This window comes from Leptosomus discolor, chromosome 6 (genome assembly GCF_034619465.1).
Source record: "Leptosomus discolor isolate bLepDis1 chromosome 6, bLepDis1.hap2, whole genome shotgun sequence".
Lineage (NCBI taxonomy): Eukaryota > Metazoa > Chordata > Aves > Leptosomiformes > Leptosomidae > Leptosomus > Leptosomus discolor.
Window position 1 is genome coordinate 37,957,614 of NC_141396.1, and position 17,358 is coordinate 37,974,971.

The following is a 17,358-nucleotide window of genomic DNA, read 5'->3' on the forward strand; positions in this document are numbered from 1 at the left end:
TAGGGATAAAGTGAGGACAGTCTCAAAAAAATCTGGCACAATTCCATGCATCCACCAAACTTGGGCAACATCATTTCAGAGCCACTTTTCAAATCACACCCCACTTGAAATTAAACACCTGCCTGAAAGGATTGATTTTTAATTTACAATATTTTTATTGCTTCCAAAACAACCCCAGAAATCCCCACATTCTAAGGCAGTTTTGGGGCTCACTCCTCCCTCCCCACACCCCCATTTTTTGGGAAAACAGTCTTTTTCCTCTGCCCTCCCCAGCAGAAATTGGGGGGGGGGGGGGCAGCACCCCAACCCTAAACAAAGTCCCCGCGGAAAGGGCGGGAGGTGCCCCCCTGTGCCTGCCAGCGGCCCCGCAGCGTGCACAGGGGCTTGCCCTCCAGGCTCTCCAGCTCAGGGAAACCCAGCTGGTTCAGGACCTCATAGATGCCAGCCACTGCCGCCACCTGAAAACAGAGGGAGAAGAGAGATTTAAACACTCTCCCTGCCATCATCCTCCTGGGTGAAGATGTGCTGGGAAGATCCCCAGCATCTCCCCCCATCCAAGTACCCACCCATGTCCTGCAGCCCCCCCTCAGCTTTCCTCCAGCCACACTTTATACATTTTATAAGCCGCTTCCTCATTACTGGGGTCAGCCGTTGCAGGGTTTGTTGTCTTTGGCACCCTTTTGCCAAAAAGCTACAAAGGTGCCTTGTTTTTGCTAAAAACGCAGGGATTATGCAGCAGGAAGGGGCGCTTTTGGGGTCAAAGGCTCCTTGTATCCACAGGTTGGGTGTATTTTCCCCCCCTCCAGCAAAGAGGGGGGATAGGGGGCAGATGTAAACTCATGCATTAAAGATGATGCAGCATTAAAGATGCAGCATTTAAAGCCATGCATCCCACATCCAACCAACTGCAAGCATCACACATCTCCACTAAAAGATGGTCCACTCCCAGCCACTGCCTCCCACTGTGCCGCTGGGCAATGCAAACACCAGCATAACCAGGATGCCATGCTGGGGTGGGCACCGGCCACCCCCCTGCTCCTCGCTGCAGCCCCTTCCAGCAAGATGGGGCAGAGGGGACAGCAAGCGGAGCTGGCAGCCACCACTTTCACCCCCCACCTGGCGGATCAAACATGCCAATATGAATTAGCGGTGCTGGTGGAGGCAAGTGAAGGGATGAGGTTTTTTCCCACAAAGGCAGGCACTGCCCACTTAGTGCTGTGCAAACCTGGGGAAAGAAAAACTAATCTCTGCATAATAAAAATTTAAAAAATAATAAAAAGCAGGAAATATGGGCAATCTGCCCCTCACCCACCCCCCCATTCCATTTTTTCAGCTGGCTCCCAGTTTCCTCAGATGCCCAGTGCCAGCATCCCCATCCTCCCGGGCCCTCCATGCCCTGCAGCACCTGCCCCAGCCAGGCAAACCAGGGCTGCTTTTAATTGTTCTTTCCTTTCACTCCCCTGACCCATTCAGCTAGGATATTGTATTTTTAATATGCTGCAAAGAGACTAGAGGTGGGTTTGGGTGCAAGGAGAGCCAGCCAAGCTAACCAAGCCAGGCAGAAGGGCAGGGTCGGCTGGTGGTCTTCCACCCCCAGATGCTGCAATGACAACCACCAAGTCAAAATAAAACTCTGGAAAACTCAAAAGAGGAGAAAAGGGCAGGTTTGGTGTGGGAGGAGCACTCCATCCACGTGGTGGGAGGCCACCCATCTCCAGCAACCTGCCCGGCTTTCCATGACAGCCACCAGCCCAGTGACATGGGAGCTCACCCAGAGCATAACATATGGAAATCATATATAAACTAAAGATAGGGGTCTGCTTCCCAGCACCCTGCAAATATGAGGTTGAGCGAAGTCTTGCTAGTGGCTTAGGCAGGGAAAGCCTGACCTCGCGCATCCAGAGGCTGAAGGGCCGCTGCCAGGAGTCCTTCTTCTCCAGATGCAGGTAGGCGTTGAAGAGGATCAGGTAGATGTAGCGCTCCAGGTACTGCAGGCTCCTCAGCTGCAGCATCCGCATCTCCTTCTCATCCTTGCCCGACTTCCCCTGGGAAGGAGCAAGAAACCAGCTGAGGTGCCCATGGGTACCCGCCTGGGGAGACCACACAAGAGGCAGCTCCTGCACCCATCCTCATCCATGCTCCTACTCTCCATCCCACATGAGAAATTTGGTGGTGAAGGACACACAAGGACCTCTTGCGCAAGGGAAAAGCCATATATTCTGCTGGGCACAGGCCCTCCGACCCTGTTATTGCCCCAAGAAGCTCAGCCCAGCCTGCAGCCCCTGCCTCGCCTCCAGCCAAGGAGGGAGGACCATGTTGGGGACAAAAATAAGTGCATCCTTCCAGCCCACTCCTGCTGTGGCTTGGCAGTCCAGGCTCTCATTACCTTGTGGTTTCCAGCATACAAAAACTTCCCCTTTTTACCGTGCAGACCTCAAAAATAGATGAGGGATTGCTAAACACGTGGGGTGTGTGCCCAGGAGCCAGGAATAGATGCCCAGGTGCAAACCATACCCAAAACCATGAGCTCCTGGACTGCAAAGCATTTCCCCAGGGAAACACATGTCCCTTTCCAGCATTCCCCTGTCGGATTCAGCCTCCACCGCCAGAGAAGAGGAGAGGCCACAGCAGCCAGCCAGCACCCCTCTCCGAGGCTGGTGGGCATCGCACTTCCTACTATTGTATTATTACATATTATAATATATATTATTATTATAGCTGTTATTTTAAGAGCAGGTGAGCCTGGCAGTGATGCCCCTTCCAGGTATTAATAAATAACAAATAAGGAACAAACAGCCAGCCAGCATAAGAGTCAATCTCAGAGTCAATCCACCTGCGAACCCCACAGACCATCCCAAAGAGCAGCAATTCCTGGCTCTGGTGTCAGCACCCACCCACCCTCAGGGACAAGCCCACTCCGCTTTCGCTAGGTCCTTCCCCAGCCGGTTGTTGCCATGGCACACAAACATTTCCACCCACAGGCTTGAAAATCAGGGTTTGTTCAACCTCCTTGCACCTCTATTCCTGGCAGCACCGGGAAAGCTGTTCACCCCTTGGAGAAGGTGTCTCCTCCACACGTGTGTGCCAGTATTTGCAGGGAGCAGATGCTACCGTTCTCTTATTTATCATGTTTTTATATTATCCTATTTATTTTTATTCCATTATCCCATTATTTATCATTTTATTATATTCTCCTATTTAATTTTATTATATTATCCTATTATTTATCATTTTATTATCCTATCATTTCAATTTTATCCTATTATTTATTATTTTCTTATATTCTCCTATTTTTTTCTCCCAGTTAGAGGTGGGAAGGGGTAGGAACAAACCAGAGCAAGTACCAGAGCACCTTTTCCTTTCCTCCTGCTCGCCCTAATCCTGCAAAGCATCTTCTGGCAGGCTCCCAAAATTACAAAGCAGCATCTATCCCGTGACACTGCTGGTTCACCCAAACCCCATGTTTCTCTAAACACTAACCATGGCTTCATTAAAAGTTCATTAGGGCAATGCCTAGAATATACAATTTCCATAATTTCTCTTCTTCAAGCTGCCCATGACAGGGGAAAAAATAAAAATAAATCATCATTAAAGCATTTGGACATGCCTCCCTGGCTCAGCCAAATCCAACAGGATGGATGAAGCAGCCGAGAGGGAAATGCAAAATGCAGGCAGTAACAAAAGGCTCTTCCTAGGGCAGAGGATGCAGGGGGAGCGGATCTCCTTATCTCTCTTTCCCACCAGGCTGCCAGGACAAGTTGGATACGGCTAGTCCGGAAACAGGATACATCCTAGGAACACTCATGTGCTGGTCCTGACCGCCAAGCGCCAGGAAGAGGGGCAAGGAGGTCACGGGAATTGTCTTTCAAAAAAAAAAACAAACAACTAACCCACAAAACCAACCACACCAGGAGGAGCCAGGCGAGACTGCTCTGGTGGGGTCTTCCTCCCAAGACCCCCCCCCAAAGCTCAGCATAGAGGCAGGAGCCAGCAGTGAGGCAGGGGATCATTCAGGGTCACCGCAGAGCATAATTAAATCCATAAGCAGGCAGTCACTCATTTAGCACTGGAGTTTTTAGCTCTGCAGCAGCAAAGGACACAAAGTAGGTGAGACTTCCCACTGGCCACGTGGCCACCTCCCCATAATATATAAAGGGTTGGGAGGAATAAAATAAAATTACTGATCCCCAATAATTTCACAGTAGCTATGGCTGCAAATAGTCAGGCCCCAGTGGCTCATCCCACAGAACTCAGGTTTTCTCTCCCAGCCCCGAAAAAACACAGAGGACCCCATAAACCAAGAGGCAAACACCCTGGGAGCCATGGATGCTACTGGGTGATTAAATGCTTCTGGTTTTCTTCCCCCTGGTCAATCGTTCACAGCCATTAATTGAAAACAGGGGTCAATGGCAGCTGCAGGCAAGACCATCGCTGCCAGGGATGTGGGTCAATCCAGACCAGGCAGTGAGCTCAGCCCTTCCAAGACCCCATGAAATAGTTGCACAGCTTAAAAAACCAGACCCAAATCTAACGAAAATTATTGTTTCTCGCCTCCATCATCTCCACAGAAGCTCCCACGTAAAACCACGCTGTGGCCCAAAGTCTCGGTAGGCCGTGGGATTCCTCATGCGTGGGTGGATGAGTGCCCTCCCAAGGACGGGTGCCCTCTGGATCTTGGAGGAGCCGGAGGAGCCTTGGGGGCTGGAAGTGGAGCGGGACGGACCAGCCCTGCCCTCTGCTGGCTACGCGCCTCCGAATGGGCGGGATGCTGGCTGGGATGTGGGATCGGGTGGAATGCAGGATGGGGTGGGATGCAGGACAGTGCCAGATGGGCAGGATGCGGGATGGCACCAAACGGGCAGGATGCTGGGAGGGATGCAGGATACTGGATGGGATGGCACCAGACAGGCAGGATGCTGGCTAGGATACAGGATGGCATCAAATAGGTGGTATGCAGCACAGCATGGGATGCAGGACGGCACTGAGTGATCATGACCAAAAGAGCCCTGGCACCTCTCCAGTGACGTGTGAGAAAGCTTCAGCCCAAGAAACCATCCAATTTCAACAGGGCTGGTCCCAGAGCCTGGCTGCACTCTCCGGGATTGGGTGCAACAGACCTGGGTGGCCCTATGCCTATGGGGAAGAGGGCATGCTCACCTGCCGGTAGGTGCAGATGATGATTTCTCGGAGGTGGTAGTGCATGGGCGTCATGGTCTCACTGACGGTGTCCAGGGCCATGTCCACCTCCTTCTTCATCCGGTGACCGTCAGGCAGGAGCTGCACCACCTTCATCACCACCTGGAGCGTGGGCAGAAGCAGCAGGGGCTTCACCTCGTGCCTCCTCGCCTTGATCCCACTGCTCCATCCCTGCCCAGGAGGTGACCCAGCCCCTCCAAACAAGCAGTTATGCCTAAGGTAGCAAGGAGTGGGCTCGGAGAGGCCCAAGAACTCACCTCAAACTCCCCTTTGGTGTACTTGGCATCAGGCACACTCACAATTTCCTCCTCGCTCATCTCGGGGATGCCCTGGGGCAGAGAGGACCATGCCATTAGGGGGACTGCATGGCCCCATCCCTGCTGCCCAATAGCTAGGTAGAAATGCAAACCCATGAATCCAACCCACCAGAACTCCAAGCATCCTCCACCTCCCCTCTACATGGGCAGAGAAGCCCAAAATTTTACATTCATCTGCTCTCCAAGAGGGTCTATGGCTCTCCTGCCCTTAACCCTTTGACCTGGGGTGGGAGCTCTTGGGAGCAAGGTAAAGGCTCACCAAGGATGCATCTGCACTTCTCCTGGAGCTCATTGGGGGCTAGGAATAGCAAGAGGCCAATTAATGGGCGTCTGCCCCCGCAGCCCACTCTGGCCCTCCGCACACTCCTTTTAACCCTCCTGAGCTTCTGCAGCAGCCCCTGCTCCACCCCGATCCCCAGGGAGAGCCGCAGACCCCAGTACCCACGTTAAAGTGCCAGAGGGTAAGGACAGCGATAACCATGGCCGTGGTGGTCCTGCCCCGACCGCTGGAGCAGTTGAACACGAAGGCTGCCCGGGAGTCCTCAGCCAGGGCACTCTTCATCGCCTCCAGCAGACGGTCAAAGTCCTGCCGGGAGCGAAGCTGGTGGGTTTTTATGGGTGCAGCCCACCACAAGTCAGCACAGGCTGCCCACCTCCCTTCCCCATCAATGCGATCCTCCTTGTCCTACAGCCTCCAGGCTAAAATCCCTGGCTCCTTGCTGCCAGATCCAGCCCAGCAGCCTCCCCTCCATCCCCAGCCAGCGAAGTCACCCAGGGTCTCCATGCAGCATCTCCCAGGGGACCCTCCCTGCCCCAGCAAGCACCCTGCACCAAGCCTTGGTACGCCACCATAGTCCCAGTGCTGGGTGGCACCCAGCACCAAAGTGGCATTCACCCGGCAGCAGCAGGGATGGCTTGGGAAGGAGGCAGCGCACTGTCCCATCCTCAGGGTACCTGTTCCTTGGGAGCACAAAAGTCAGGGATGGGGATGCGGTGGTAGGTCAGCCCCTGGTAGGCATTCTTCTGCTGGCTAAATATCTCCTGCATGGTCAGGCAGCTCTTCAGCATCTTCATCTGCTTCTCCGCCTCCAGGTACACTTCCAGCCACTTCTGGCACTTCAGCAGGTCATCCTTCAGGGTAGACTCTAGTTTCTGCAGAGAATGGAGAACACCTCACCATAAGACCTGCTCCTTAAATTTTTCAGGTTTTTAATTCTTTTTTTTTCAGATGCAGGCTGACATCCCTCTCAAATACCCCATAACTAACTTAAAACCCCAGGTCCTGGCCACCTCTTCTGCCCAGGACTATGGTCCCCACTGTGCTTGATGAGAACCTCAGGAGCATCATCTCCCACCACCCCTGGCAGCTCCTCCACACAGCTGTGCTACTGCTGGCAGCCAAGCCCCTCCACCGCCTATCTCCTCTGGAAACCCAGCTGGAAACATCTGCTCTCCTTTCCCCAGGTGCTTTTTACCCTCGCTTTCAAGACATGCTATAAATCCTTTGGACCAGGATCTCCGCTTTGATCTCCCTTTGTGAACTCTTACACAGTGACAGCGAAGTCAGGAGGACTCCTTTATTTTTGCAGTACAATAAAGAGGGGGTTGACCACCTGGTTTTTGCATCAGCTAAGCTGTCCCCAGCCTCCAGCAGACACGGATGACATGAGCCACACCTGCTGCCCCTCATTGCCAAAAGAAAAAAAAAAAGCCATACACAAAAAAAAAAACCACCAAAACACCCCCCCACCACCAAGCAGCTCCAGGGGGGCAAGGGACTAACAAAGCCTGCAGACATCACCACAAGGGCTCCCAGGATGGGGACATCAGCCCTTCCTGGACTGGCAGACTGCCACACCTGGCATCTTCCTGGCAGGTAGGAGCTCACCTCCAGCTGCTGGGGCGAGGCGGTGGGCACGGGGATCAGTTCCTCCAGGCGCCCTGGCTCCCGCAGCGTATAGATATGCTCGTTCCCCTCCAGGATCGCTTCTTCCCGGAGGTTGACCCAGACGATGTGGGAGTGCTTCCTCTTGGCGTCAGTCAGGTACTGCAGGACGCTCCCCAGGGTCTAGGGAAGGGGCATGTAAGGGTGATGGAAGGGGTGGGAACCTGTTGCAGGTGACCCTGCCCGCTGTGGGATGCATGCCCCTCACCTTGGAGCTGGGCTGTGCCGTCCCGTAGATGGGCATCTTGGGCACCCGTCGGAAGTTGGCCACGCTCATCTCCTTGGCAGTGCTCAGCACGTCTGGGCAGAAGCGCTCATCCACCACCTGCAGCAGAGCAAAGCCCAGGCAAGGGGTGCACCCACCAGCATTGCATCTGCCCCCTCCCACCCACAGGTTTTCAGGGGGGTTCCCAGCACACCACAACCTCTCACCCATGGTCCCTGCTCACAAGTCCCCAAACCCTTCCAGCACCAGCAAGCCAGGGCTCAAAGCCACAGGGCTCCATTTCAAAGGTGAGAGATGCTCTTCTTGCAGCAAGGCCATGCTAAAGTAGCAGCAAGCCGCCAACAGCTCTGCCTCCTTCACCCCACCACAGCCAAGGACCACTGAGAAACATGAAGCTGCAGCTAGACTAGCAGCTTAGGCTCGTGTCACGGGGTGCTCCAGCACCCCAGTACTCTGGGTCTGTGGGGCCAAACGCATCTGTGCGGGCAGGGGGTCTCTGGCCACATGCCCATCCTTCCTGAGGATGCCAGCAGGACATGGACTTGAGACTCCAACACAGACCTGGAGACCCCAAGACTGCCCTACAACAGGGAAAGCCCTTGTTTGTTCCACTCCACTGAACCTCCTTGAGGGCAAGCATCCCAGGAAGGTGCTGTTCCCAGGGGATGACGAGGAGCCCCCAGCCCCATCCCTACATCCAGAATGGGTGCTCACCAGTACTCGCATCCCCTTGGTGATGAGGTCCGCCATGACGGTGAGCTCTGACGAGTTCATCTCTGCCTGCAGCCGGTAAAGCTCGGGGTGCCGGCACATCCACCTGCTGAAGCTGAGGGCAAAGCCCAGGGGGTACTGCCGGCGGAGGGCCGGGGGGGAGGACGCGCCATCAGCCTGGGCTCGCACCCCCTGCCCAGATGCAACCCATGACCCCACCGAAAAAAACTGCATTTGCCTGGAAAACTCAAGAGGTGGAGACCCTTTCCCTCCCACTACGCAGCAAAGCAAATTAAAAAAAAAAAAAAAAAAAAAAAAGAGCAAAGGAGGGTTTTTTGGGTTGGTGGGGCTAGGGTTTTTTTACCTGCTCATGAAGGTAGTAGTTGAAAACAATCAAGTAGAAATAGCGTTCGAGGCTCTGCAAAGTCCTCTGGAGGAAATACTCTTTGGTGCTGCTCCCCTGAAAGCAAAGGAAGGTAGGATTCATGATGGCAAACAGCCAACACTGACTAGTCCTGCAGCCCCGAGCAGACCAGGAGGCTGGGGAAAAAGCCCTACGCGCACTTGTTTGCAGCTGTCTTAGAAGAGAGAAAAGCAAGTAGCAAACAAGCCCATGGCATTTTTTTTTTATGGAGTAATTTTTTTGGTGGGGAAGAGGGACAGAAACGCCGTTTAAGCTGCTCAGAAGGTTTTTCGCATTGTCATGTTAACTTCACCAAGCTGTTTGTTTGGAAAGAAACTGCTTCCAAATGAGAAGTTGGGGGGGACGGACACCTACAAAACCAAAACCCAATCTGGAATATAGTTTTTTGACGCTTTTTTTTTTTTTTTTTTTTTAAACGATGTTTAAAGACATAAACTTTCAGTTCAAACAAAACCTTCCCTTTAGCCAAAGGACATACAGGGAGCAGTTCCAACTGGACCCAAGGGGTGTTGATATCCCAGGGAGATACACTGACCAGATGCTAACAGGAGACTCGAACTCAAGGGGAAGGGGCTGGTTAATGCAAGGTCCTGTCCCCACCCCAGCCACCTCCGTGACCTTCAGCTGAGATGCTCGGGCGCCAGCATCCCTGGGGAAGAGAGGTCTCCATGCCAGCTGTGCCGAGGGTAGGGATATGGGGAGCCTGCCAGAGACATCATGTCCCAGGCCCATGCTGCAGGTAACACGAGGAATGGTCAGGGACCTCTCACGGACCACCCCCCCCACCGTCTCCCTTTAAAGCCCAGTAGGACCCCCAGGACCTGAATCCTGTGGCAGGGGGCAGACCCCAAAATGATGGGTGATGCTAGACAAACTTAAATAAGAGCAAGACAAGATTATTAAACACAGACATAAGACACACACCCTGTAATATCTTCCATTTCCAAGTGTCTCTGCTTTCCCTTCACCCCTAGAAACATCATGATGACTATGTAGATGACTTCAAGCATGCCCTCCTCCTCCTCACCTTCATCATTACCCAGCCAGGCACATGCCCCAGCACAGCTGTCTCATCCCAGGAATGCAAGCTCAAACTCTCAGTATTTTCCATAATTCAGAAACCACGCCCACACTGCCTTGGGGCAGGGGTTTGTACATCTGAGCATCCCATCCAACAAATTAAATTAACCTGCAATGACAGCACCAGCAAAGAAGCACGCGGCACAGGGTCCGTGAGCATCCCTGGATAGCCCGTTGGGACCCCCTCCCCAGGGTACAATGGAAAATCCTACAAGATGGAGCTGTATACATAGAGGGGTTAGCTTGGTGAGCGCGAGGTTTGCGCATCTCTGACGTTACATGGTTGACTCAAGAATATTCACTTGTTCTCCACAAGAGAAATCCGTCCCACTGTCATTTATCAAGAGGCAGGGCAGCGGGCTTTGCTCTGGAAACTCAAAACAAACCCTGGAAGGATGGAGCTGTGCCGGGATTTGCCAGCGGCACAGTAAAAACCAGCCCTGCACTCTCACCCAAGGTAAATCTCTAATTATTCCCTATAAATAAGCTTTCGATGAAAAGGGGGATGATCCACTCATGTTTGAGCCGTGGAGATCTGGGTAACGCAGGGGGCTTGGCTGTGGCTCAGCATCCTACGCTGGGATGCACCTACCGCACATCACCATTGCTTGAGGACTTAAATCTCCACTTTCACCCCCCAACACAGAGCAGAAACCCACAATCCAGCATGAGATCATTCCTCCATGCCCATAAAAGCCCTTCCTCTCCCCAAAGTCAAGCGGGGCTCCACCAGCTCACTCAGCAAAGCCCCCCAGTACTACCTCCAGCCCCTCCAGCCCTACCAAGCCCAGGCTAGTTTTTCAATGGCCGAGCATCAGCCCCTCTCCTCTTCTCACCCTCCATCCCACCCTGGCCCCAGTACATTTTCCTGGCCCCTCGCCATTGTTTAAACCTGCTCTTGCTCCATGCAGACTTCAAATAAACACTCCTCATAGCTAATTTACAGCATTCCCCCAGCCGTTTGTTTTCCCAGCATCAAGGATGACATAGAGCAGCCTTCTCCAGCAGAGAAAAGTTGGGGAAAGGCTTCGAGGCAGTGGGAAAATCCCCTGCCCTGTGCCCAAGTTTCCCCTGCTATACAACAGAGTACCTGCCATCACACAAGGAGCTCCAAACACACCCAAATCCATCCTAAAAGGGGGCAGGCGGGTAAAATTTGGGATTTGCCACTAAATGCCAAAAAAAGTGACAGTAAATGCTTTCTTTTCCCATTGCTCAATCATTTTCATGGTGCTTTTCTGCTCCAGCCTATTTGCTTTGATTGCACAGCACCTGGTTTTAGATGGCCCTTTGCAACCAGCCCCAGCACTTCCACTCCACATTCAGCATTCAAATGGGAAAATTAATCTCCAAAGAGGCTCTGGGATTGGGGCAGCACTTTGATTTGAGCATCCTCCCTCCCTCCATTGCCTGGTGAGGAGACTCCCAGTCAGACAGGGGAGATCATGGATTTCCAGCATGGAAAACCCCCTGATGGCTTTTAAAAACAAAGGGGGGGGAAAAAAAAAAAATCTACAGATAGAAAAGCTTGACCTTGAGTGACTATATTTACAAGAAACCTCTAAGCAATGATCCCTCCCAGCTCCCAAGGAATTTGACCAGCCAGGCTGGTATCGACTTTCCAATTTTAGAGCTAATGAAACCAGGGCATGAGATATTATTTGCCCCCGAGGTCATCCACCGGAAGCAGTGGCAAAGCTTGAAACAGCCAGCTTTCCCCCAAATCCTAGCCTGCTCAATGTCATGGCTCTTCAAGGACTGGGGGAAAAAAAAAAAAAAAAGCTCCACAATCTTCCAGGTTGCACATCCCTGGGAAATTTCCAGATCACAGGAAGCTTCTGATTTCCAGAATTTACATTCTTCTCATCCCCGTGCAAAAACAGCTCGATAAATGAGCCCACACAGGTGGCTTGTGTCCAAGCGATCCTCTAATTAACATACCTGGATCTGATAGTCCTCCCCAATCCCTTCCAGCTTCTTCTTGTACTCGTAGATGGCTTCCTTCATGTCATGCATCTCCGAGCAGGAGGCGATGGCACCATCCACCTTGCGAGGCACAAGCAGAAAGCAGATCAGCGAGCCCCGGATTGGGCTGGGAACTGACCTCGTCCCCTCCCACCCACCCTACCAGGAGTTTCACTGGCACCCCCTTACCTCTTCAACTATCTGCTGGCCTTTGGGGACCATCTCAATGAAGGTCTGGATGACCCGAAGCCTGTCCCTGGGAGATGTTTTAGGTGGGTGGGGGAAGCTGGGGTGGGAAGAAGGAGGAGATCAAACCAGCCCTGGTGGTACAGGCATGCCCCCCACCCCAGCCCCAGGGGCTGCCTCACTTACTCGAGCTTCTGGGCGGCTCCTCGGTGGTGATGGAGGACGAGCGTGCCCATGGCCATGGCCAGGTTGGTCCTGCCCACACCAGTCTGGCAGCCAAAGAGCAGCGCCGGCGGGGGTCTGCCGGGGTCCCGCAACAGCAGGCTGGGGCTCTCCTAGGAGGGAGGGACAGAGGAATGGGGACCACAGGGGCATCCAGGAGAGCTGGGTCTGCCACTGCAATGGCCAGGGTAGAGCTGATGGCCCTGCTCAGGCATAGAGGGGTAGGTGGCACCTCCCCTTTGCTCAGGGGGTGGTGTGGATGGACCAAGACAGCACAACAGGCAGACCATCCACTGCATCACCCTGCCCCATACCCACTGGTCCGTCCACTCCACCAAAGGTGTTCCCACCACCAGTCCGTAAGCTGCTGAGATTTCATCTCCCGTGCAAAAAAAAAAAAAAAAAAAAAAAGAAAAAAGCAGCCCTGCCATCAAAAGCCTGTGCACAAAATCCAGATAATTTCTCCCAAACCCGTTTAGGGAAGAGCCACCTACACAGGGATGCTAGGAGGTGGCGAGGGGTGGTGACCTCCAGCCAGGGATAGGGACAAATTGCTGGACAACACAGACTTCTCCAGCAGGGTCTACAGCATGGGAATGGGATGCAACCACAGGGGCAAGCATCTTCTAACAGGCAGCATAAAGGCAAAACCAGAAGAAGATGCTCTCAGGGAGTCATGCTCCCCTATGCAGCACGCTTGCTCAGACACAGGAGCAAATCCCAACCCGATACGGCCCCATGGACCAGGCCCTTTGCCTTGGCTCACCCTGAGGAAGCGGACAAAAGCATCGAATTGCTCCTCCAAAGGGGCTCCCTCGGCGGGAAGGGGCAGCCGGTGGTACCTGCCGGGTATGGCAACAGCCCTTGTTAGGAAGGCAGGGCCATGGCGGGGGCCCTCATCCCCACCACAGTGGAAGACATGCGGCTTAAGAGGGTATCAAGAGCCCAGCTTTCAAAAGCAAAGCCACCGACCATGTGTGAGGAGGAGGAGGAGGAGGAAGGGCAGCACCTGTAGGAGGGCAGGAGGAAGACGGGTCTGCGGTAGACCTCCTCCGTCACCTGGATGTCCTCCTCACACTGCACCCGCACAGTGTGGGGCTCATCCCGCAAGCGCTCAATGTCATTGTAGACGTAGTAGACACTCTCGCTCAGCTGTGCGAAGTCGTGGATCTAGCAGAGATAGCGACACCCATCAAAACCCGCGGGTCACCCACCACCTCCAACAACCTTTCTGCTTGTCTTTGAGCCAGGGGGATGCATGCACCCCATTATCACTGGGGTGATGACCCCCTCCCATCCCACCTCACCTCCTTGCGGATGGCCAGCTCCAGGCTCTCCGCCTGTAGCCCCCGCTGAAGGCACTGGAGATTCTCATGCAGGTTCTCCTTGCCCCGGGGGGTGTAGGACACAAAGTCCCCCTCCAACCGCAGGAAGACTACGGGCTCCTCACGGACATAGAAGAAGACGCACTCCTGCAAAAAGGGGGAGAGGCTGCCCGAAAGCTCACCTGCCTTTTCCCACCCCAATTTCCAGCCTCTCACCAACCTTGTGGCCCTCTCTCTGCAGCTTCTGCAGCACAAGCTTGAAGCCGTTGAGGCTGGGTTGCCCCATGCCAAACACAGCGTAACCTCCTTTGGCTTGTCGGAAATTGGGAGCGCCGCAGCTGCCTGTAGTGTTCAAGACATCTAATTTGCCATATACATCTCTGACCATGAAATATTTCCCCTGCAAAACAAGATGGGCAGAGAAGATGGGGAATTTGAGCAAGCAGGCTTGAATACAGCTGGGAAGAAAAGTGATGATCTTCAAAGTGAGCCCCAAAAAACCCCCAAGGTCCCCAAACCTCAGGCTGAAATGGGTTCAGCATGAGGCGGCAGTGATGCTCACCTGCACAAGGTAGTGTTCCAGCATGGCCTCAGAAATGCGTCCCACCGTGTAGTTGGCTTTCAGCAGGTCATCGTGGATCTGAAACTCCTCCCTGCAGTTGTACCTGCAAAAGCCACGTGCAGGCAGATAAAGCAAAAAAATAATGGCAACAGTAAAGATTAAAAAAAAAAAAAAAGCAGTATTTAAGGAAGAGGGTGCAGAAAAACTGAGGTCTGGAGTTGCAAGAGCCTGCCAAAGACTTACGTGATGACCACGGGAGCCACTTTGTTGGTGATGATGGACTTGGCCTTGCTGTTGTGAAGCCCCAGGGTCTGGAAGGAGTGGATGCTGAGAGAGCGCTGGTCCTCCATGCTGCCGTCGCCCGGCACCCCGCTCTGCAGGGGGGATGCCGACACTGCCTGCTGCGCTGCGCTGGCTGTCGTACCCATAATCTGCTGCACCGAGACGGGAAGACAGCAGCAACCGCAAGGAAAAACAAGGAAGGAGGGAGAGGGAGGAGGAATTTTACTTTTTTTCAGCCACTCCCATTTTAGGAAGGGAAAATCCTGGGTGGGCACAGGGCACCCCCACATCAACAGCCAGCGAGGAGAGGCCCATTTGGGAAGAAATGCTAAGCTAGCCCTTTCCCTCCCACCCCTGCAAAGGGTTTTCTTCCTCCCTGCCTGCCTGCCATGCGGCTCCCTCCATCTGGGAGGGTCCTGACTCGGAGCAGCCAAAAGTGGGGCTGAGGAGGGGGTGGAAATAAAGGCAAAAATGCTCCCCCCTCCCCCCCAAATCTGCTGAGTCATCAGACGGCGCTGCAGAGGCACACATGAACCATTAGCTTTATCGTCTGCTTTCCCAGTGCCCGTAAATCACTCCATGGTCCCTCCCTGCGTGGAAAACACTTGAACGGCAAGTAAATATTACTGAATATTATTCAGTGATTTAGGAGCTGCCCAGTGTGCCTGGACCAATGAGTGAGGCTTGGGGAGGTTGCTCCCCAGTCCAGGCTGTGCATGCATGTGCGTGCACACACATGTGTCAATGCACGTGCAAGCAGAGCAGAAGCCCGGGGGGTTGTGAAGCACCCGCATGTGATTTTGCAGACTCAGAAATTGTGGGAAGCAGCAAGGAGGAAAGGTGCCCCCCGTGCAGCAAGAAATAACGCCACAGTGCTGAGAAACCCCATTGATTGCACGGGAGGTATCAGGAGCCTCCAGGCAGTGGGATGAGGGATTTCTTCCAGCTATTAATGAGCAAACCTGAAAGATGCCTTTAAAGCAGCTGCTTATTCCCAATACTGGAGGAGCACACTCTCCACCAGGGCAGACCTTTCGGGGACCCCGAAAGCAGACATCTCCACCCCCCACTATCCCCAGGGAGCTCATCCCTAAACAAGGATCAAAGCAAAAGGGCCAGTCCGGGGCAGGGGGTGGGGGAGGGACGGGGTGGGGCTGGTGGCAGCCAGGAGCATCCTGCCACACTCGACCGGTCCAGGACAATGCACCAACTGTCTGCACCAGCCAGGGCTGGATCTTGGTAACCAAATGAATCGAGAGATGGCAAGGGGGTAGCCTGGGAAAAAAAAAAAAAGAAACAACTCTGCCCACCCCTACCGAGACAGTCCTCAATAAAATCCCCTTTGTACTGGTGCTGCACGGGGAATAACCCTGGCAGCATCCAAAGGGGGACAGTACCTGCTCGGTGGCAATGCATAGCACTGGGAAACCCGGGGGGAGCCTTAACCCAGCCCTACAAATGCTTCTGCAGCTGCTTCTGCTGCCTTGTAAGCAGTAGAGGATCAGTCCCTCACCGCAATCCCAGGGAATGTGATGCCCCCAGCAGCTCCCTCACCGCAATCCCAGGGAATGTGATGCCCCCAGCAGCTGCAAATGCTTCAACAGGGGGAAAAGCCTCCAGAAAATGTGCTATTTTGAGACGGCCATGCCCCAGCACAGACTTTCCCCTCCTCCCCATCTTCCTTCCCTGCTCCACAGAAAACTTGTTGCTCTACCATGAATTTTCTGCACCATTAGGCAGCCTGGTTTCTTTTACAAGCAAGAGAAGGGGGGAAAAAAAAAAATCAAACCAGCTGTTACAGGCCAGTGCTGTCTCCCCATGTCCCCTTATGCACTTCTTTCACATAAACACTGTAGGGGCAAAAATGAAGCAAAAATAAAAAAATATATAGGGAGGGTTCCAGTGTTTCAGAGCAGGCACCCGTGGCTTTGCAGAGCTCAGCCAGCAAGCAGAAGGGGGGAGTTCAGCCAGGATGCTATTTTTCCCTACTTTGCTCAGAATCGGTGCATCTTTTCAAAAGCAGCCAGCGCAGCCCGATGAGCTGTACTGATGCCTCTGGCTTTGCTCTAGCATCCCCATGCCAGGGGATGGAGACTCACCCCCCAACTTGCAGGCAGATGCAGGAAGCTTCTGTGTTTCCTTCTCCCACCACTGCAGTCACCCACCTTCACTGTAAATCCCCCAGGGATATTTTTTTTGCCCAACAAACCACACCAGCAAATAACAGACACAAAAGATGCCAGGAAGATTTGGAAATGGTCTTTGAAACCGCAAAATGAATGGAGAGAGGAAATCACATTTCAGCTTCTTTCCCCGCCTTGGCTGGGCAGCAAAAGCAAGCATCTTCTAGAAAAGCACCGAAATTACCCAAAATGGGTGCTCTGGGCAACCACGGGAACTGCTCTAAAAAGCCACAGGAAGCACTGGTGGTATCCATACAGGAGTAGCTATTTACTGGTACTGCTGCATCCAACGGGAGTGGGAGGGCTTACACCCTCCCAATGCCCAATCTACAAGCTGGGACACAAAATGGGATGGGTGGGGAAGCAAAACCCTACGCCAGGAAACCAGATAAAATGATCTTGCCTGAAAACTCTCCCAAAAGAACCCTACTGCATCCGATGTCTCAGCCTGGAATGTTAAGGCCTGAGTTATTCCCAAAAAAACAGCCGAGCTGGTGGGGCTTTGCTCTGTTTTCATGCCACTATGAGAAGTTATGAGGCTCGGTTGCAATCCTCATGGACTTTATGATGGCATTAGCCATCAGCCAGGATAAGGCAGTTTTCAGTATCCCTTCCCTTGCATGATGCCATATTTAGGGGGTTCGTTTCTAGGAGAGAGGACGCAGAGCCAAAATCCCTTGCACAGCATGCTTGCCTCCTGCCTGCATCTCCAGGGCGAGAAGCACAGGGACAAA

At 53.4% G+C, this 17,358-nt stretch overlaps 1 protein-coding gene across 1 annotated transcript; it reads right to left on the bottom strand.

Annotated features, from left to right (window-relative positions):
• Positions 1 to 308: 308 nt before the first annotated feature.
• On the bottom strand, positions 309 to 14,587 carry PALD1 (phosphatase domain containing paladin 1). Its single transcript, XM_009955145.2, has 19 exons — positions 14,403 to 14,587; positions 14,160 to 14,262; positions 13,818 to 13,997; positions 13,580 to 13,744; positions 13,282 to 13,442; positions 13,039 to 13,114; positions 12,237 to 12,385; positions 12,054 to 12,150; positions 11,841 to 11,945; positions 8,760 to 8,855; positions 8,399 to 8,533; positions 7,667 to 7,783; positions 7,402 to 7,581; positions 6,468 to 6,665; positions 5,959 to 6,099; positions 5,454 to 5,525; positions 5,158 to 5,298; positions 1,890 to 2,045; positions 309 to 458 (listed from the first exon to the last, which is right to left on the bottom strand). The coding sequence occupies exons 1-19, from the start codon at positions 14,585 to 14,587 to the stop codon at positions 309 to 311; spliced, it is 2,607 nt and encodes an 868-aa protein (XP_009953447.2).
• Between the last annotated feature and the right edge of the window lie 2,771 nt (positions 14,588 to 17,358).

Coding starts and splice junctions, on each gene's coding strand:
- PALD1 (XM_009955145.2), bottom strand. CDS start 14,587: ATGGGTACGACAGCCAGCGCAGCGCAGCAGGCAGTGTCGGCATCCCCC. Junction 11,946..12,053: donor GCCAGCAGATAGTTGAAGAG/GTAAGGGGGTGC, acceptor GTGCCTCGCAAG/GTGGATGGTGCCATCGCCTC. Junction 459..1,889: donor TCAGCCTCTGGATGCGCGAG/GTCAGGCTTTCC, acceptor CTCTGTTTTCAG/GTGGCGGCAGTGGCTGGCAT.